Consider the following 21,372-nt stretch of genomic DNA (forward strand, 5'->3'; position numbering starts at 1 on the left):
CATGGATGATGTCCTTGATGTCTATCCACAACTCACGTGGCCTTTGGTCATTAGTGTTCAACGTGTCAAATCTGTTCTTGAGAGGTCTCTGAATTCACGTGGGATAATTCAAGGTAATACTTTGGCTTTCGTGGACTTGTTCTAATTTTCTTCAGTTTCAAATTGAACTTGCATAGGAGGAATTGATGGCCCGTTCCACAGTTGGTCCCTGGCCTTGTTCTGACTGATTTACTTAGTTTTTCCATTGTGTCTTTCCACAGATGTAGTCAACTTAATTCCTGTGTATTCCATGTGGCGAAGTCCATGTGTATAGTCGCCGTTTATGTTGACGAAAAAAGGGATTTGCAATGGAGAAGTACTTGACCTTCCAAAATTCTATCATGCAATCTCCGGCATCATTTCTATCACCAAGGCCATATTTTCCAACTACTTACCCTTCTTCATTGTTTCCAACTTTCGTATTCCAGTCACTAGTAATTATCAGTGCATCCTGATTGCATGTTTGATCAATTTCAGACTGCAGAAGCAGGTAAATTCTTCTCTTTCTTCATCTTTTTGGCTTTAGTGGTTGGTGCATAAATTTGAATGATAGTTGTGTTAACTAACTAGTCTTCCTTGTAGGAGTATGGATATTATCCTATCACTGACGACATTGTACTTTAGGATAGATCTTGAAATGTTCTTTTTGACGATGAATGCAACGCCATTCCTTTCCAAGTTGTCATTTCTGGCATAGCAGACGATAGGATTGTCCAATCCAAAATGACCAATACCAGTCCATTTCAGCTCACTAATGCCTAGGATATCGATGTTTATGGGTTCCATTTTATTTTGTAGGCTTTCCAATTTTCCTAGATTTCATAACTCGTACATTCCATGTTCCGATTATTAACGGATAATTGCGGCTGTTCTCATTTTGAGTCTTCTCACGTCAGCAAATGAAGGTCCCAAAAGCTTGAGTCCATCTACCGCATTAAGGTCGACTCTACTTTGAGGAAGCAGCTCTCCCCCTCGTTGTCTTTTGAGTGCCTTCCAACCTGGGGGCTCATCTTCCAGTGTTCTGCTGCTATTTGTAAGGTTTTCACTGGCTAATTCCTTTCAGAAGTAGACAGTCCAGCCCTTCTTCCTAGTCTGTCTTAGTCTGGAAGCTCAGCTTAAACCTGACTGCCTTGTGTGAACTTGCTGGTATCTGAATGCCAGTGGCATAGCTTCCAGCATCACAGCAACAGGCAAGACCCCACGATACGACAAAATGACAGACGTGGGGATCATACATGTACCTTTGTTAAAGAGATTGTCCTTTCCCCATTTAATGGATTTTAGCCCTTTGTCAAATATCAGCTGTTTATAGATGGACGGATTTTTGTCTGGGTTGTCAATTCTGTTTCCTTCATCTTTGTTTTTGTTGTTGTCTGTGTGTTTGTTGTACTGGTACCAGGTTGTTTTGACTACTGTGGCTATATAACAGTTTCCAGAATTAGGTAGTATGAGGCCTCCTGCTTTTTTTTTTTTTTCCAGTAATGCTTTACTTATTTGTGGCCTCTTTCTTTTCCTTATAAAGTTGGCAATTTGTTTTTCTATCTCATTAAAGAATGCTCTTGGAATTTGGATTGGGGTTGTGTTGTATGTGTAGATTGCTTTGGGTAGAATTGACATTTTTGCAATGTTGAGTCTTCCTGTCCATGAGCATAGTGTGTTTTTCCATTTATGTAGGTGTCTTTTGGTTTCTTAAAGTAGTGTTTCGTAGTTTCCTTTGACTAAGTCTTTTATGGCCCTGGTTAGATTTATTCCTAAGGACATTATCCTCTTGAGGGCTATTGTAAATGGTATTGAATTGGTTCTTTCCTCTTTAAAGTTCTCCTTATTGGTGTAGAAAATCCAGCTGATTTTTTTACATTAATTTTGTATCCTGCTACTTTGCTGAAATCGTCTAGTAGCTTTCTTGTGGATTCTTTGGGGTTTTCTGTGTATAACGTCGTATCATCTGTTAATAGGGGTAATTTTACCTTTTCCTTGTCAATTATGGATGCCCTCTATTTCTTCTTCTTGCCTTATTAGTCTGTCTAGAACTTGCAGCACCATGTTGAATAAGAGTGGTGATAAAGGGCATCCTTGTATGGTTCCCAGTATTAAGGAGAATGCTTTCTGTCTCCTTTTAGAATGATGTTGGCTGTTGGCTTTGTATAAATAAACACCCTTTATTATGTCGAGAAATTTCCCTTTTTGAAAGTTTTTATCAGCAGTGGGTTGTGGACTTTGTCAAACACGTTTTCTGTATCAACTGATATGATCATGTGATTTTTTTCTTTAGTTTTATTTAAGTGGTGAATTATGTTGGTTGACTTTGTAATGTTGGACCATCCCTGTGTACCTGGAATGACTCTCACTTGGTCATGATGTATTGTTATTATGATACGATTTTGAGTTCTATTGGCTAGAGTTTTGTTGAGAATTTTTGCACCTGTGTTCATGAGGGATATTGGTCTGTAGTTTTCTTTTTTTTGTGGTGTCTTTGCCTGCCTTTGGTATCAGGGTTATGCTGGCTTCATAGAACGAGTTCGGGAGTATTCCTTCCTTTTCTATACTCTGAAATAGCTTTAGTAGTATTGATGTTTAGCTCTTCTCTTAAAGTTTAGTAGAATTCTCCAGTGAAGCTGTCTGGGCTAGGGCTTTTTGTTGTTGTTGTTGTTGTTGTTGAGAGTTTCTTTATTACCTCTTCAATATCTTTCTTTGTTATGTGTTGTTGTTGTTGTTGTTTTTTTTCCTACCTCAGTTTGTGTTAGTTTAGGTAGGTAGTATATTTCTAGAAATTTGTCCATTTTCTCTAGGTTTTCAAATTTGTTGGAATATCATTTGATTTATTGACTGCTGCATCTGTGGGTGTTGAATGTGGGTTCAGGTAATGTGAAATCCTTGAGAACTTCAATATTTTCAGTATTATGATGTTGCTTATTGGTCTAGTTGTGAGGATTTTTGCTTTCTTTGTGTTGTGGAATAATCCATACTGAAGGCTCTAGTCTTTGATCTTCATCAGTAAGCTTTTTAAATCCTGTTTGCTTTCAGCAAGCAAGGTTGTAAATGAGTCTTCCAGTCCTGATGTCTTCTTTTTCATGTAGTCCAGCTTCTTGAATTATTTGCTCAGCATATGTACTGAATAAGTATGGTAAAGGATACAACCCTGATGCACACCTTTCCTGACTTTAAAATACCCAGTATCCCCTTGTTCTGTCCGAATGAGTTCCTCTTGGTCTATGAATAGTTTCCTCATGAGCAGAATTAAGTGTTCTGGACTTCCCATCCTTTGCAATGTTATCCATTACTTGTTATGATCCACACAAACACGTTTGTATAGTCAATAAAACACAGGGAAACACTTTTCTGGTATTCTTTGCTTTCGGCCACGATCCATCTGAAAAATACTGATCACCTATTACAGTGCTGTAAATGAATGAAAATTAAACAAAGTACAAAGGAAAAATTTTTACTGACATAATGAAAAATCAATAACATGATGAGTCCATTGACAAGTTTGAGAAACTATATCTTTCCTGAAAATTTGCGTTTGTTGATATCAAATAAAAGTGTGTGTGTTGCTCTACAAGGTGCAAAGTTTTGTAGGAGGACCATCAACCTCAACTTAGGACCTTTGTATCCCTGGAAGAAATCAGGTTCATGTTTTCCAGCCAGGCAAGGCCAGGTGCTTCTCATGCTCTGGTATGAGTAAATCCCTCTGTGTGTGATTGTGTTTCCAGAAGGAAGAGGCCTGTGTATCTGTGTGAAGAGTAAAATTGTGTGCTCTGGAAGTCTGGAGCTTCTTCTGCCATAAATGGAAATGCTCTCAGAGTGGCACATTGCCTTGAGCCTGGAAGGAACCCCTGCCCAGCAAAAGAACCATAGGCCGAGAAGCTGTCACTCCCTCCTTACTTCACACTCTCTTCCTTCATCTTCTTCTGTTTCAGGTCTCGTGTGTGGCACAGGGAGAACGTCCAGTCTAGGCAGCTGGGGACCTAGGACAGCCATCTTGCACGTCTGTAAATCATAAGTAAGGATTTCAACTGCTCTTACTGGCTGCATGGACCAAACATCATTCGTCTGCCTCGAGGCTTCCCAGTGACCCTGCTTCCACTCCCATCCCTCTTACCTTAAATGGTTCCTTGGGCTTAGAAAGGACATTTACTTAGACTTCCAGAAGCTGGAGCAAGAAAATGGTGAGTACTGCGGAGATCTGGATTATTCTTGCCTTGAGAGAGTGAGGCTGGATGGAAATTGTTCGGGGACCACCTGTGTGCTACAGGCCCTTCGGTTCCTCAGTGAGGTAAAAAGGTGATAGAGGAAACCAAGGGACTGAGCTCTAGGAGACATCCTAAGGCCCTGCTTCACTGTCCCTGGACACTTTATCTATACATATGTGGGTTTTCAAGATTTGGATGCTTCTGGCCGCCTTTTTGTGTGACTCTCAGAGCTGCCACCATGGGGCATTACCATCCCACGCTAGGCCTTGGTGCTCTGTGTTGAATGACAGTCTCCTGACCAGAGTCTAAAGACAGAGCAGCTCTGGCTGAGGAGACTGAGCACTAGGCCCTCCAGAGCCATCCTGTCCCATCACTGCGAATGGTGTTCTTGGCTTCCCGCAAGCACTGCAGCCTTTTCAGTGCAGTTCTAACACTGTATATTCCACTCTGATATGGTGTGATGGAGTAATGAGGAAGGCAAGTGTTTGTAGGGGAAGGCCCTGACTGTTTATGGCATCCTATGTGGGACTTGGTGCTCTCAGGCCCTCACCAAAGATGTGAACCTGGACATAGTAAGTTCAGCTGAGTCATGTGTGGGGTCTTAAGCCCCATTTTTTTTTTTTTTTATTGGGGAAAGCTTTTACCTTGAGGCTTTCAGGTGTGTGGAAAGCGTGAGTCCCCAGTGTAGGTCCTTGTCCTCCCACCTATGCCGAGAGTTGGTATTTAATCCCTAACATTTTCGACTGCTTTCCACGCTATTGTATTGAAATTTAAAATGAAAGTGTTCTCTTTTGCTAGAGAAGCGCAACATATGAGATGTGGGTATCTAAGTTCTTTGGTTTACAGTTTCTACTTGAAAAAATTTCTAGATCATTTGGTGTATTTCTATTGAAAATTTTTCAATTTGATGGATATAAACTTCTCAAACACAGAGGAATGCCTATTTTGTTGTAAGAGTTACTCTAAAGCTTACTTAAATCTTGAGAAAGTTATTAAAGACCCCTCTTACATTTAACAAGTCATGCCAGAACCATCAATGTGAAAGCTGGTTTAGAAACATTCTTCTGGCTGAGATAAAATGAACATACAAACTGAGATATCCCTGGTTACTGTGTTTAGAAAGAAAGCTCTAATTTATACTTGTGTGATTTGCACAAGTATATTAGACTATTTAATGACAGTTGAGTCAAATGATTAAATTTACATTGTTTTATTTTTAGGAATGTGAATTCCTAGTATTATGAAAACGCTTCATATTTTGTTTGATTTTTATCATGTTTAAAAGTACAATATAGTATACTGAAATGGTGTTTTTCCAATAGATAGTATCTTCAAATTTAAAACTTAATATAAACTTTAAAAGTATGTTTTATGAAAAGTTGCTCCTATTCTTTTCCTCATCCAGCCCATTCCTCTTCCCCCAGCTACCTTTAAATAAGCAGCTTAATTTTTTTCCTGAAGCGTCTTACAGGTGTTTATGTAAAGCAAGTATAAATAAACACTTTTTATTTCCTCTACTTTGTTATACAGAAGGTAGCATGGAATTTACACTTAATTTTTTAATGAACAAATTATTTTGGTGATCTTTCATAACAAACTTTAATCTAAATTCTTGTAAAACTCCACAATACGGCATACGATTAATCTTAGTTTTGTTGTTGTTTTTAACTGTATTGCCATGAACGGACACTTGGATTGTGGCCATTATTTTGCTTTTACAAAGCTTGTTCTGTGAATGTGAATTTGTAAGAACTGGGTATCAATAGTTGAGGTGTAAAAACCTTTCTTAACTAAGGTAAGTAAAATCAGAATGAAGGGGTTTTCACATGACTTTAATACATGAAAATTGTATTTCTTTTGTGTTTTAAATAATCCTTTAAACTTTTTGTTGTCAACTGTATCAGAAGCAAGGGGTGATAAAACTGTTCCTGTATATTTTAAATAGTAATCTGAGTCTCCCTTAATAAATAGACCCGTGGTCAGTTTTTATGGCCTCCCTGTGTGTCCCACCCTGATCTTATCTCCTCTTGCCTGGAGAGCCTTACTATCTGTATTTTAGAAGTTTATGACCATTGGCATTATTATTGCTATCATTATAAGCGTTACCACCCAAGTTTTAATTCATAAACTCTGTATTGTTTAGCTTTGCCTCTTTTGCGCTTTCTGTAAATTCAGTTATTAGTCCGTATGGGTTCTTCAGTGACTTGTCTTTCTCAGGATGCTTTTGAGTTTCGTACATGTTGGTGTCCATAGCTCTAGTCTACCCATGTGCCTATGTGTGCATGTTCTGTATGTTGTATGAAGGGGCCTCACTTTAACTACCCATTGTAGAGCGTACAGGGTTTGGGTGATTTGAGTGTAATTTTTGCTGTTGTGAGTATTGCTGTTTTACTTCTCTTTATTCTCTTCACACGTTCCATGTGCTCCTGCGCCGTGACCCTCTAGTGAGGGAAATGGCAGAGTTGCAGATCATAGCCATGTTCTAATTTACTAGGAAATACAGATGCATTTTACCACTTTTCCTCCTACAAAGTATGCGTGTATATTTTATTTGTTCCATCTCCTTATCTAACGAATGAATTTTTGTTCTCGTAATGAGAATGGGATGGTATTTTACTTAATTTTATTCCGTAATTACTATACACTACTTCATTATGGACAAGGCTATGCATATTATCCTACTGTCAATTTATATTTCTTTGACTTTTTAGGTCTTTTTTACAGACTTTGGCAATTTTTCTCCTAGTATGTAACTCATCTTTCCCCTGATTTTTTCTGCCCTTTGATGAATAGTTGTACATTTTAATATAGTTGAACTTCTCTGTCTCTCTCCTTATGTCTCACTCCTAGAATTTTTTTCTCTTTCTCACGTACTGTAAGTTTTTACAAATGGTGCATCCACGTAAATAAAGCCCATGCACATGTGACATGTGTAAATGACAAAGTTACGTAAAAAAGTTGTGGCATAGCGTGCCCATTCACATACTGGACATGTCTTGCGACATTCCCAGAAGTAAATTCTGGCTTCGTTTACCCTCATTCAGTAGTCTGAACATGTTACTTTTGATCATATTTGTATAATAAAGGTATAACATTAAATCTGTTGGACAGAAAAAAATTGAAATTGAAGTTAGTGTCAACGAAGAAAATCTTTTATTCTGTTAGGAATTAAAGAAAGGAATTTTATTGAGGAATAAAACAACTTGTTCTCGTCCAAACCCGCTGCTGTCAAGTCCATTCCAACCCATAGCGACCTTTTATAGGACAGGGTAGAACTACCCCATAGAATTTCCAAGGGTGTAAATCTTTATGGAAGCGGACTGCCACATCTTTGTCTTATGGAGCATCTGGTAGGTTAGAACTGCCAATCTTTTGTTTAGCTTAACCGCTATATCAGCAGGCACCTACAACATGGGAAGCACAAAGTAAACTAAATAAAAATACAAAGTGGTCCATCCTTTAAGCAGAGAGAGGGATCTTTACACACAGAAAACAAAGGAAAGGTAAGGGGTTAATGATTGATCATAGCTAAGGTCACCTTCAGTTTGAATTTAAAATGTAAAGACCTGGGTAGGAAGGAGTGCCATTAAAACTCAGATGAGAGGCACCAGCTGATTTGGTTAAGCATGTTCTCAGAAACAAATTGTTACATCCTGGCACCTTTTGCTTCCTAGGAATGCAAGTTGATCTCACCATTCCTGTCCTGAGATGAGTGTCACTATGTGTGAAAATATCGGTATAGCGAGCTTATGAAAATAACATGTGGAGTAGTTAGGCAGTTTGCAAAACCTTATAGTGCATGCTTTTTTGAGGGGTAAAAATATGGTAATGAGATTATTTGCTTACAAGTTTTAAAGGTATTATAATTTTACTTTTTGTTTTTAAAACTGATATGCTTGGAATTGATTTCTGCATTTGGAGTGTAATGGAATAGATTAATTATTCTAATTACCTAATTAGTTATTAGTGAAAAAAAACAAACCAGTTGCCACAGGCTCAATTGTTGACACCAGGTATTTCAGAGTAGATAGCCAGACCTTCCATCAGAGATGCCTGTGGGTGGACTTGAATTGCCAGCCCTTTGGTTAGTAGCCGAGCACATAACCCTTTGTGTCATTCTGGGACTTTATTTGGTTGATACTACTCCACGTATTGAAGTGTATGTGCTTTCTATCACTGTCCTGCGTTTTTTGCTGTGTCATGAATCAACGTTATGTAATTTGGTGTTTTTTCCCCCCTTCATTGGTTTATTTCTTGGAAGAATTACAGCCAGATGCTCATTAGAAGCAATGATGACGAGACCTCATCTCACATACATTGGACATGTTATTGGGAGGGACCAGTCTCTGGAGAAGGATCTCACACTTAGTAGAGTAGTTGTTGTTGGGTGCTGTTGAGTCCTGTTGAGTCGGTTTCAACTTACAGCAGCCTTATGCACAACAGAATGAAACACTCCCTGGTCCTGCACCATCCTCACAATTGTTGCTATGCTTGAGCTCATCGTTGCAGCCACTGTGTCAGTTAATCTCATTGAGGGTCTTCCTCTTTTTCATTGACCCTTTACTTTACCAAGCACCATGTCCTTCTCCAGGTACTGAGCCCCTCTGATAACATGTCCCAAGTATGTGAGACGTAGTCTTGCCATCCTTGGTAAAGTAGAGGGTCATCGAAAAAGAACACCCTCAATGAGATGGATTGACACAGTGGCTGCAACAGCGGGCTCAAGCAAAACAATGATTGTGTGGATGGCGCAGGATGGAGCAGTGTTCTAATCTGTCGTACATAGGGTCACAGTGAGTTGGAACTGACTTGATGGCACCTAACAAAAACAACATGCCGATATTAAGGAGCCCTGGTGGTTCAGTGGTTAAGCCCTTGGCTGCAAAGCACAAACTCAGTAGTTCAAACCCACCAGCCACTCTGGGGGAGAAAAAGCCTGGGAATCTGCTCCTGTAATGATTGTTATTAGGTGCTACTGAGTTGCTTCTGACTCATAGCGACACTGTGCACAACAGAACAAAACACTGCCCGGTTTGCGCCATCCTTAAAATCATTGCTATTCTTGAGCTCATTGTTACAGCCACTGTGTCAGTCCATCTCGTTGAGGGTCTTCCTCTTTTTCACTGATCCTATACTTTACCAAGAATGATGCCCTTCTCTAGGGACTGGTCCCTCTTGCTAACATGTCCGAGGTACTTGAGACAAGTCTCGCCATCCTCACTTCCAAGGAGCATTCTGGCTGTACTTTTTACAAGACAGCTTTGTTCATTATTCTAGTGGTCCATGGTATATTCAATATTATTCGCCAACACCATAATTAAAAGACACCAATTCTTCTTCGGTCTTTCTTATTCATTATCGGGCTTTCACATGCATACGAGGTGATTGAAAACACCATGGCTCCTTTAGGCACATCTTAGTCCTTAAGGTGACATCTTTGCTTTTTAACACTTTAAAGTGGCTTTTGTAGCAGATATGCCCAATGCAGTTTGTCATTTGATTTTTTTTTGTCTTTCATTATTGTACTTTAGATGAAGGTATACAGAACAAACTAGCTTCTCATTAAACAGTACGCATTATTTTGTAACATTGGTTACCAACCCCATGACATGTTGACACTCTCCCCTTATCGACCTAGGATTCCCTCTTACCAGCTTTCCTGTCCCCTCCTGCCTTTCAGTCCTTGCCCCTGGGCTGGTGTGCCCCTTTAGTCTTGTTTTGTTTTATGGGACTGTCTAATCTTTGCCTGAAGGGTGAACCTTAGGAGCGACTTCATTGCTGAGCTAAATGGGTGTCTGGAGGCCATAGTGTCAGGGTTTCTCCAGTCTCTGTCAGGCCAGTAAGTCTGGTCTTTTTTTGTGAGATAGAATTTTGTTCTACATTTTTTTCCAGCTCTGTCTGGGACCCTCTATTGTGATCCCTGTCAGAGCAGTCGGTGGTGGTAGCCAGGCACCATCTAATTGTCATGGACTCAGTCTGGTGAAGGCTGTGATAGTTGTGGTCCGTTAGTCCCTTGGACTAATCGTTCCCTTGTGTCTTTGGTTTCCTTCATTCTCCCTTGCTGCAGGTGGAGTAAGACCAGTGGATTGTCTTAGATGGCTGCTTACAAGTTTTAATACCCCAGATGCTACTCACCAATGTAGAATATTCATAAACTATATTATGCCAATTGAGCTAGATGGTCTCTGCGACCATATCGTATAAGACCACTAGTATAAAAACTCATGAAAAGGTTTACACACAAAAGAAAGTCTTTGATGTGTCGTTTCATTGCTTGACTGCTGCTTTCATGGGCATTGATTGTCGATCCAAGTAAAATGAAATCCTTGACAACTTTAATCTTTTCTCCATTTAACATGATGTTGCTTATTGGTCCAGTTGTGAGGATTTTACTTTCCTTTATGTTGAGGTGTAATCCATACTGAAGGTTGTAGTCTTTGATTTTCATCAGTAAGTACTTCAGGTCCTTTTCACTTTCAGCAAGCAGATCGTGTCATCTGCGTATCTCAGGTTGTTAATGAGTCTTCCTCCATTCCTGAAGTCGTGTTGTTCTTCGTAGAGTCCAGCTTCTCGGATTATTTGTTCAGCATACAGATTAAATAAATGTGGTGAAATGATACATCTCTGACTCAGACCTTTCCTGACTTTAAACCATGCAGTATCCCCTTGTTCTGTTTGAATGACTGCCTCTTGATCTATGTATAGGTTCCTCTTGAGCACAATTAAATATTCTGGAATGCCCATCCTTTGCAATGTTATCCATAATTTGTTATGATCCTCACAGTCAAATGGCTTTGCATAGTCAATAAAACACAAGTAAACATCTTTACTGTATTCCCTGCCTTCAGCCAAGGTCCATCTGATATCAACAATGGTATCCCTGGTTCGACGTCCTCTTCTGAATCCAGCTAGAATTTCTGGCAGTTCCCTATCAGTGTACTGCTGCAGCCACTTTTAAATTATCTTCAGCAAAATTTTACTTGTGTGTGATATTGACAATATTGTTTGGTAATATCCCCATTCAGTTGGATCACCTTTCTTTGAAATAGGAATGAATGTAGATCTCTTTGAGATGGTTGACCAGGTAGCTGTGTTCCAAATTTCTTGGCACAGACTAGTGAGCACTTCCAGTGCTGCATCCCTTTGTTGAAACATCTCAATTGGTATACCATCACTTCCTGGAGCCTTGTTTTTAATCAGTGCCTTCAGTACAACTTGGACTTCTTCCTTCAGTACCGCTTGATCATATGCTGTCTTCTGAAACGGCTGAACATTGACCAGTTCTTTTTGGTACAGCGACTGTGTATTCCTTCCATCTTCTATTCATCCATCCTGCGTTGTTTAATATTTTCCCCGTAGAATCCTTCAGTATTACAACTCAAGGCTTAAATTTTTCTTCAGTTCTTTCAGGTTGAGAAATCCTGAACTACTTCTTTCTTTCGTTTTTATATATCCAGGTCTTTGCACATGTCATTAGAATATTTTACTTTGTCTTTTCCATCCGTCTTTTGAAATCTTTTGTTCATCTTTTTTACTTTGTCACTTCTTCCTTTCACTTTAACTACTTACCATTCAAGAGCAAGCTTCAGTGTCTTCTGACGACTATTTTGGTCTTTTCTTCCTTTCCTGTCTTTTTAATGACCTCTTATTTTCTTCATGTGTGTTGTCCCTGATGACATTGCACAACTCTTCTGGTTTTCAGTCCTTAGTGTTCAGTGTGTCAAATCTGTTCTTGAGATGGTCTCTGAATTCATTTGGGGTATACTCAGGGTTGTGATTCAACTCTTCTGGACTTGTTCTAATTTTCTTCAAACTTAGCTTGAACTGGCTTCTGAGAAATTGATGGTCTGTCCCCCTTCAGTCACTGGCCTTGTTCTGACTGATGATATGGAGCTTATCCATCTTCTCTCTCCACATATGCAGTCGATTTGATTCCTATGCCTTCAATCTAGCAAAGTCAAGGTGTATAGTTGCCATTTATGTTGGTGAAAAAAGGTGTTTGCGGTGAAGTCGTTGGTCTTGCAAAATTCTATCATGTGATCCCTGGCATCGTTTCTGTCACCAAGGCTATATTTTCCAACTATCAGTCCTTTTTCTTTGTTTCCATCTTTCGCATTCCCATCACCAGTAACTATCAGTGAATCTTGATTGCATGTTTGTTCAATTTCAGCCTTCAGAAGTTGTTAAAATCTTCAGTTTCTTCACCTTTGGCCTTAGTGGTTGGTGTGTAAATTGAATAATAGGGATTACTGTTCTTCCTTGTGGTGGTGGTGTTGTTAGGTGCCGTCGAGCCGGTTCCGACTCATAGTGACCCTGTGCACAACAGAACAAAACACTGCCCATTCCTGAGCCATCCTTACAATCGTTGTTATGCTTGAGCTCATTGTTGGAGCCACTGTGTCAGTCCACCTTGTTGAGGGTCTTCCTCTTTTCCGTTGACCCTGTACTCTGCCAAGCATGATGTCCTTCTCCAGGGACTGATCTCTTCTGACAACATGTCCAAAGTGTATAAGACACAGTCTCGCCATCCTTCCTTCCAAGGAGCATGCTGGTTGTACTTCTTCTAAAATTTGTTCGTTCTTTTGGTAGTTCGTGGTATATTAAATATTCTTCGCCAACAGCACAATTCAAAGGCGTCAGTTCTTCTTTGGTATTCCTTAATCATTGTCCAGCTTTCACATGCATATGATGGGATTGAAAGTACCATGGCTTGGGTCAGGCGCACTTTAGTCTTCAAGGTGACATCTTTGCTCTTCAACACTTTGAAGAGGTCCTTTGCAGCAGATTTCCCCAATGCAACACGTCTTTTGATTTCTTGACTGCTGCTTCCATGGGTGTTGATTGTGGATCCAATAAAATGAAATCCTTGACAACTTCCATCTTTTCTGCATTTATCATGATGTTGCTCATTGGTCCAGTTGTGAGGATTTTTGTTTTCTTTATGTTCAGGTGCAACCCATACTGAAGGCTGTGGTCTTCGATCTTCACTAATAAGTGTTTCAAGTCCTCTTCACTTATAGCAAGCAAGGTTGTGTCATCTGCATAACGCAGGATGTTGATGAGTCTTCCTCCAATCCTGATGCCCTGTTCTTCTTCATAGAGTCCAGCTTCTCGGATTATTTGCTCAGCATACAGATTGCATAGGTATGGTGAAAGAATACAACCCTGATGCACACCTTTCCTGACTTTAAACCAATCAGTTTTCCCTTGTTTTATCCAAACAACTGCCTCTTGATCTATGTAAAGGTTCCTCATGAGCACAATTAAGTGTTCTGGAATTCCCGTTCTTTGCAGTGTTGTCCATAGTTTGTTATGAACCACACAGTCGAATGCCTTTGCATAGTCAATAAAACACAGTTAAACATCTTTCTGGTATTCTCTGCTTTCAGCCAGGATCCACCTGACATCAGCAGTGATATCCCTGGTTCCACGTCCTCTTCTGAAACTGGCCTGAATTTCTGGCAGTTCCCTGTCAATATACTGCTGCAGCTGTTTTTGAATGATCTTCAGCAAAATTTTGCTTATATGTGATATTAATGATATTGTTCTATAACTTTCACATTCGGTTGGATCCCCTTTCTTGGGAATAGACATAAATATGGATACTCCTTGTAGGCATATGGATATTATCCTATCAATAACAGCACTGTACTTCAGGATGGATTTTGAAATACTCATTTTGGTGATGAATGCAGTGCCATTCCTGTTCAATTTGTTATCCCTGATATAGTAGACCGTATGTTTGTCTGATTCAAAATGACCGGTATCAGTCCATTTCAGCTCACAGATGCTTAGAATAGCGATCTTCATTCATTCCATTTCATTTTTTTAAAAAAGTTTTCATTGCGCTTTAAGTGAAAGTTTACAAATCAAGCCAGTCTGTCACACAAATACTTATATACATCTTGCTACATACTCCCTGCACTTCTTTTTTGACAACGTCCAATTTTCCTAGATTCTTAGTTTGTGCATTTCATGTTCTGATTATAAATGGATGTTTGCAGCTGTTTCTTCTCATCTTCAGTTGTGCTTGTAAAGATTACAACCTTGGGGAATGAAGAACACCAAAGACACAAGGAAAATATTACCTCAAGAGACAAAATTGCCACATAAGCCAGAGGTTTCATCAGCCTGAGATCAGAAGAACTAGATAGTTCCTGGCTATCACCAATGACTGCCTTGGTGGGAACACAACAGAGAGTCCTTGACAGAGCAGAAGAAAAGTGTGGTACAGAACTCAAATTTACAGAAAAAGACCAGACTTAACGGCCTGGCTGAGACTAGAGGAACCCCTGAAGACATGGCCCGAGGACTCTCTGTTAACCCAGAACTAAAACCATTCTAGAGGGAGGTGGGGCCAAGATGGCAGAGTAGTCAAATGCTTCCTGGGGTCCCTCTTACAGGAAAGAACTGAAAAAACAAGTGAATTGATTATATAGGATAATCTAGGACATCATCCATGAAGAAAGCAAGAGGTCACTGAAAAGACAGGAAAGAAAGAAAAGACCAAGACGGATGTCAGAGGATACTCTGAAACTTGCTCCTGAGCGTTGAGCAGCTAAAGCAGAAGGAAGAATTGATGAAGTAAAAGAACTGAACAGAAGATTTCAAAGAGCCTCTTGAGAAGACAAAATAAAGTATTATAATGACATGTGCAAAGAGCTGGAGATGGAAAACCAAAAGGGAAGAACATGCTCGGCGTTTCTCAAGCTGAAAGAACTGAAGAAAAAATTCAAGCCTCGAGTTGCAATAGTAAAGGATTCCATGGGGAAAATATTAAATGATCTAGGACGCATCAAAAGAAGATGGAAGGATTACACAGAGTCATTATACCAAAAAGAATTAGTCGATACTGAACCATTTCAAGAGGTGGCATATGATCAGGAACCGATGGTACTGAAGGAAGAAGTTCAAGCTGCTCTGAAGGCATTGGTGAAAAACAGGGCTCCAGGAATTGATGGAATATCAATTGAGATGTTTCAACAAACAGATGCAGCGCTGGAGGTGCTCACTCCTCTATGCCAAGAAATATGGAAGACAGCTTCCTGGCCAACTGACTGGAAGAGATCCATATTTATGCCTACTCCCAAGAAGGGTTTTCCAACTGAATGTGGAAATTATAGAACAATATCATTAATATCACATGCAAGCAAAATTTTGCTGAAGATCATTCAAAAACGGCTACAGCAGTATATCGACAGGGAACTGCCAGAAATTCAGACCGGTTTCAGAAGAGGACGTGGAACCAGGGATGTTGTTGCTGATGTCAGATGGATCCTGGCTGAAAGCAGAGAACACCAGAAGGATGTTTACCTGTGTTTTATTGACTATGCAAAGGCATTCGACTGTGTGGATAATAACAAACTGTGGATAACACTGCAAAGAATGGGAATTCCAGAACACTTAATTGTGCTCATGAGGAACCTTTACATAGATCAAGAGGCAGTTGTTTGGACAGAACAAGGGGATACTGATTGGTTTAAAGTAAAGAAAGGTGTGCGTCAGGGTTGTATTCTTTCACCATACCTATGCAATCTGTATGTTGAACAAATAATCCGAGAAGCTGGACTATATGAAGAAGAACAGGGGCATCAGGATTGGAGGAAGACTCATTAACAACCTGAGTTATGCAGATGACACAACCTTGCTTGCTGAAAGTGAAGAGGACTTGAAACACTAATGAAGATCAAAGACCACGGCCTTCAGTATGGGTCGCACGTGAACATAAAGAAAACAAAAATCCTCACAACTGGACCAATGAGCAACATCATGATAAATGCAGAAAAGATGGAAGTTGTCAAGGATTTCATTTTATTGGATCCACAATCAACACCCATGGAAGCAGCAGTCAAGAAATCAAAAGACGTGTTGCATTGGGGAAATCTGCTGCAAAGGACCTCTTCAAAGTGTTGAAGAGCAAAGATGTCACCTTGAAGACTAAAGTGCGCCTGACCCAAGGCATGGTATTTTCAATCCCATCATATGCATGTGAAAGCTGGACAATGCATAAGGAAGACCGAAGAAGAGTTGACGCCTTTAAATTGTGGTGTTGGAGAAGAATATTGAATATACCATGGACTGCCAAAGAACGAACAAATCTGCCTTGGAAGAAGTGTGGCCAGAATGCTCCTTAGAAGCAAGGGTGTTGAGACTGCCTCTTACATACTTTGGACATGTTGTCAGGAGGGATCAGTCCCTGGAGAAGGACATCATGCTTGGCAAAGTGCAGGGTCAGTGGAAAAGAGGAAGACCCTCAATGAGGTGGATGGACACAGTGGCTGCAACAATGAGGTCAAGCATAACAAGGATTGTAAGGATGGCGCAGGACCAGGCAGTGTTTCGTTCTGTTGCGCATAGAGTTGCTATGAGTCGGAAGCAACTCAACGGCACCAAACAACAGCAACATGACTGCAATACTGGGTACTTGCCTTTACTGGAGAAGTGTTGAAGTTTTCAGTATGTATGTTTTTGGTGCTGTATTTTTTGTATGTGCCCATATTCAGATTATACATATTTGTTTCATTTTCTACATTTGATAAGTGTTTTGCCATAAGTGTAGAAAAATTTATAATAAATGTACAATTGAGTGATTTATAAAGTGAACATCCATGTTACACAGAGGGCTCACTCCTGTCACACCCTCTGTGAGTTGATTTTCAGTCACAATCTTCACTCTGTCCTTTTGATATAACTCGTATCTTGACATTCATGATGATCATTTCTATGCCTTTCTTTATATTTTTATCACCTAGTTTTTATTTTAATATATGTTTCTCTAAATCATATATTTTCTTTTGATGACTTTTATGGTGTACACAAATAAAATAATACTTTATTTTCTTTTTATTTCAATTGCTTTATTTTATATTTTCATTAGGAAAACTCTTCCAAGAGTCGTTAATTCACCTTAGTTTCTCAGTAGTGTTTTCTTGTAGGAATATACTGTGATAATTTAACAATTCTATTTCTTGAACATGTTTGGGAAGCTTCCATTTTGATTCTATTATAAATAGTCCTTTTATGATTTTAGCTCTGTTGTTACTGATCTGTATTGACTAATTTCGTATGCAGTGTGAAGTAGGGATCCTGCTTCATTCTCTTGCATTTGAAAATCTAATTGTCTCAGCAACATTTGTTAAGGGCCTATTTTTTCCCAGTTATGTCCAATTCTTTCACAGACCTTTGTTTTTATATGTCTTCCTTTCTTGGCCTGTTATTCTCATTTTGGTCTCAACGCACTCCAGGTAACCTGCATCCTTTCCATAAAGTGTGCTCTGTTTGCAGACTTCCATATCTAAGTTGTTGGCACACTGTCTTTCCAGCTTTCAAGGGAATAAATTTTACCTTTATCCTCATCCTCTATTTCTCTCACACCTCAGCCTTCACTGCATCAGGAAATTTTGTTGCATCAGCGTTTAAAGCCTAGGACCGTCTCTTGCAAGCACTGCTTTTCCAGCAACCGCCCCAATCTCATACATCATCATTTATTATCTGATTATACCCATAACCTTTTAGCATATCTCTCTGCTTACTGCATTTCTCCCTTACACCCTTGTTCTTTAAGAGCTGTCATATTCGTTTCCTCCTCTGCTCACAAGCAAAAAATTGCTGTGCATTTCACGCAAATTAAATGTCAGAGTCTTTTCAGTGGTCAGTAAGAACCCTAGAACTGACCCCAATCACCTGTTCAAATTACTGTCCTGCCTCATTGCCCCCAATCACGCTGGCCTTTAGCTCTTCATAAAACTTAAAGACACCTTCCCACCATGTGGATTGTGCTCTGGGTGTTTTCACTTTCTGGAACAATCTTATCTCAGATATCTCTTGGTTAATTTTTTCACGTCCTTCAAGTTTTAGCTTGTGTATTGTTTTTAGTGAAGCTTACTGTGAATATCCCCAAACTGCTACTTGCATTGCCAGCCAGCATTGTCAATACTCTGGATCCTGATATACTTAAAAAGTTTTCCATTGTACTCATCACCTTTACATAGACATAATTTAGTGTTATACAAGTTTCCCCCATTATGTGAAAGTAGGATGTTACTATGAAACCTTTCATAAGCCAAAGTGGCATAAAGAAGCAATTACCATTAATTTATATGGGAAAACTTCCTGAGCATTTCCAGACCTATAAAATAACCTACCAAATCATACCAAATAATACATAAAACCTCAGATAACACTAACATACGGTAAAAGCTGGAATGATTTAAATACATAGCCTATATAAGGTAGAAATCATGTATGTACGGTGTGGTTTCACTGTCGCCACTCGGAGTGTGGGCTGCCTCTTTAATGGTTCACTGCAAAACAAATGCTGAATGCTATTTCTGCTCGCTTTATTTGTAAAAGCAAAAATCCTCCTTGGCTTCTTTTTTTAAAGCGAAGTGAAGTAAAGCGAACTTTTCAAAAAGCGAGGAATAGCTGTATTGTTGATTGCTAAGTCAGCAACCCTTACAGTAGAGAGATATTTGAGATTTCTATTTGCGTATCCCAGTTACATGGAAGACTTCTCACCTATTTTATCTTAACTGATTTTCTGCTTTTTTTTTTTTAATAAATAGATTTTCTTTTTAGAGCAGTTTGTTTCCAGAAGAATTGAATGGAAAGTACAGAATTGCCATATACCACTACTACCTTCTCTTCCTCTCCCCCTTTCAGTTTTTCCTATTATAGCATCTTGTATTAGTGTGCCAAATTCGTTACAATTGGTCAATATGGACACATTATTATCTACCAAAAGATACAGGGTACTGTAGGGTACTATCTTAGTTATCTAGCGTATCGAACAGAAATATCACAAGTGTGTGGCTTTAACCCAAACAGAAATTTATTTTGTCAAAGCTAGGTGGGTGGAAGTCTGAATTTAGGGCGCCAGCTCTAGGGGAAGGGTTTCTGTCAGTTCTGGAGTAAGGTCCATGTCTCTTTGCAGCTTCTGTTCCTCAGGATCGTTATGTTACTTGTTATCTATCTTCCCCTATCTCTGCTTCCTTAATCTGCTCCTTTTATATCTCATAGAGATTGACTTATAAAGAGTCCCAGACAGAGAGGTAGAAAAATGTACAACATAACGCAAATTCACATTAAAAGACCTGACTTAATGGTCTGACAAAGACTGGAGGAACCTCTGAGATTATGGCCTGCGGACACCCTACTAATTCAGAATGAAGCCAGTCTCGAAGTCCACCTTTCAGCCAAAGATTGGACAGGCCTATAAAATAAACAAATCTGTCTTAGAAGAAGTAAGAACGAGAAAGCTCCTTGGAAGCAAGGATGGCGAAACTGCGTCTCACATACTTTGGATATATTATTAGGAGTGATCAGTCCCTGGAGAAGGACATCATGCTTGGTAGAGGGTCATCGAAAAAGAGGAAGACCCTCAGTGAGGTGGACTGACACAGTGGCTACAGCAGCGGGCTCGAGCATAGCAACAATTGTGAGGATGGCCCAGGACCTGGCAGCGTTTTGTTCTGTTGTGCACAGGGTCGCTATGAGTCAGAACCGACTCGCTGGCACCTGACAACAACAACATAAAATAAACAATAGCACATATGAGGGATCTGCTTCTTACTTCAGTGAAGTATGTGAAACCAAGTGGGCAACACCAGCCCAAAAGCAAAGACAGGAAGTCAGGAAGAGACAGGACAACTGAACGAATGGACACCAGGAACCTGGGATGGAAAGGGGAGAGTACTGACACATTGCAACCACTGTCGCAAAGCAGTTTGTGTATAAATTTTTGAACGAGAAACTAATTTGCACGGAAAACTTTTCACCTAAAGCACAATAAAAATTTAAAAATGGAGATAATCAGCTTAAGATATACCTTACGTGAATATTGCCTTATTAATGTAACAAAGGAAGCCTGTTCCCAAATGGAATTATAACACGGGTATAGGGGTTTTTTTTTTTTTTTTTTTATAGGGGTTAGCATCTATAATATACATTTTTTATTATGTATCATTGTAGATGCTAACGCCTATACCTGTGCTGTAATCCCATTTGGAATTATAGTACGTGGAAACCCTGCTTGCATCGTGGTTAAGTGCTACGGCTGCTAACCAAAAGGTTGGCAGTTTGAATTCACCAGGTGGGCTGCTAACCAAAAGGTTGGCAGTTTGAATTCACCAGGTGGTCCTTGGAAACTGTAGGGGGCAGTTCTACCCTGTCCTGTAGGGTCGCTCTGAGTCAGAATCGACTTGATGGCAATGGGTTTAGTTTTTTTGGTTTTATCTATAGTGCTTATTTTGGGGGGACACAATTCAATCCATAGTAAGCGCACTCTTTGCGTTGTACGCTTTATGGGTTTTGACAAATGCATTATATCATGTATCCACCATTATAATATCATACAAAATAGTTGCACTGCCCTAGAAGTTCCTCATATTCCACCTATTCATCCCTTTCCATCTCCCCCAAAACCTGGCATCCACTGGTCTTTTTACTATGTATCTTTGCCTTTTCTAGAATGTTACCATTGGAATCATATATATCATTTTCAGATTGACTTCTTTTACTTCGCGATATTCATTTAAGGTTCCATCATGACTTGATAGCTGATTTCTTTTTATTGCTGAGAATATTCCAGTGTATGGATGCACCACACTTTGCTTGTCCATTCACCAATTGAAGGTTATCTTCTCTACCTCCAATTTTTGACAATTTGGAAAAAAAGCTGTCGTAAACACTCCTGTGCAGGTTATTGTGTAGACACAGGTTTTCAGCTCTTTTGGGTAAATACCAAGGAGCGTAATTGCTGGATCTTATGGTAAGTCTCTGTTCAATTTTGTAAGAAAGTGTCAGACTAGCTATACCATTCTGCATTCCCATCAGCAGTGACTGACAGTTCCTGTTGATCCACACCCTGGTGTCATCGTTGGTTTGGACTTTAGCCATTCTAATAAACATGTAGTGGTATCTTATTGTTGTTTTAGTTTGCAATTCCTTACTGATAATTGATGTTGAGCATCTTTTCATATGCCTATTTGTCACCTGTATATTTTCTTTGATGAGGTGTCTATTCAGATCTTTTCCTTATTTTCTAATTGGGTTTTTTGCTCTCCTGTTGTTCAGTTTTAAGAGTTCTTTGTATATTTTGGATAAAAAATTCAAAGGAAAGCTCAGTGCTATCTAGTCGATT

General features: G+C 39.5%; 1 protein-coding gene across 4 annotated transcripts in view; it reads left to right on the plus strand.

Moving 5' to 3' along the window:
- ZNF558 (zinc finger protein 558) overlaps window positions 1-21,372 on the plus strand; it is a 386,595-nt gene that overhangs the window by 290,528 nt on the left and 74,695 nt on the right. For 3 of the 4 annotated variants that reach the window (XM_049881360.1, XM_049881361.1, XM_049881362.1), the window contains one exon: window positions 3,960-4,208. The exons of the other annotated variant lie outside the window; for it this stretch is intronic. In XM_049881360.1, the coding sequence (XP_049737317.1) occupies window positions 4,206-4,208 (3 nt within the window). In that variant the 5' untranslated portion in view covers window positions 3,960-4,205. The remainder of the gene's footprint in view (window positions 1-3,959; window positions 4,209-21,372) is intronic. 4 annotated transcript variants of the gene reach the window in all.

Source organism: Elephas maximus, chromosome 3 (assembly GCF_024166365.1).
Source record: "Elephas maximus indicus isolate mEleMax1 chromosome 3, mEleMax1 primary haplotype, whole genome shotgun sequence".
Classification (NCBI taxonomy): Eukaryota; Metazoa; Chordata; class Mammalia; order Proboscidea; family Elephantidae; genus Elephas; species Elephas maximus.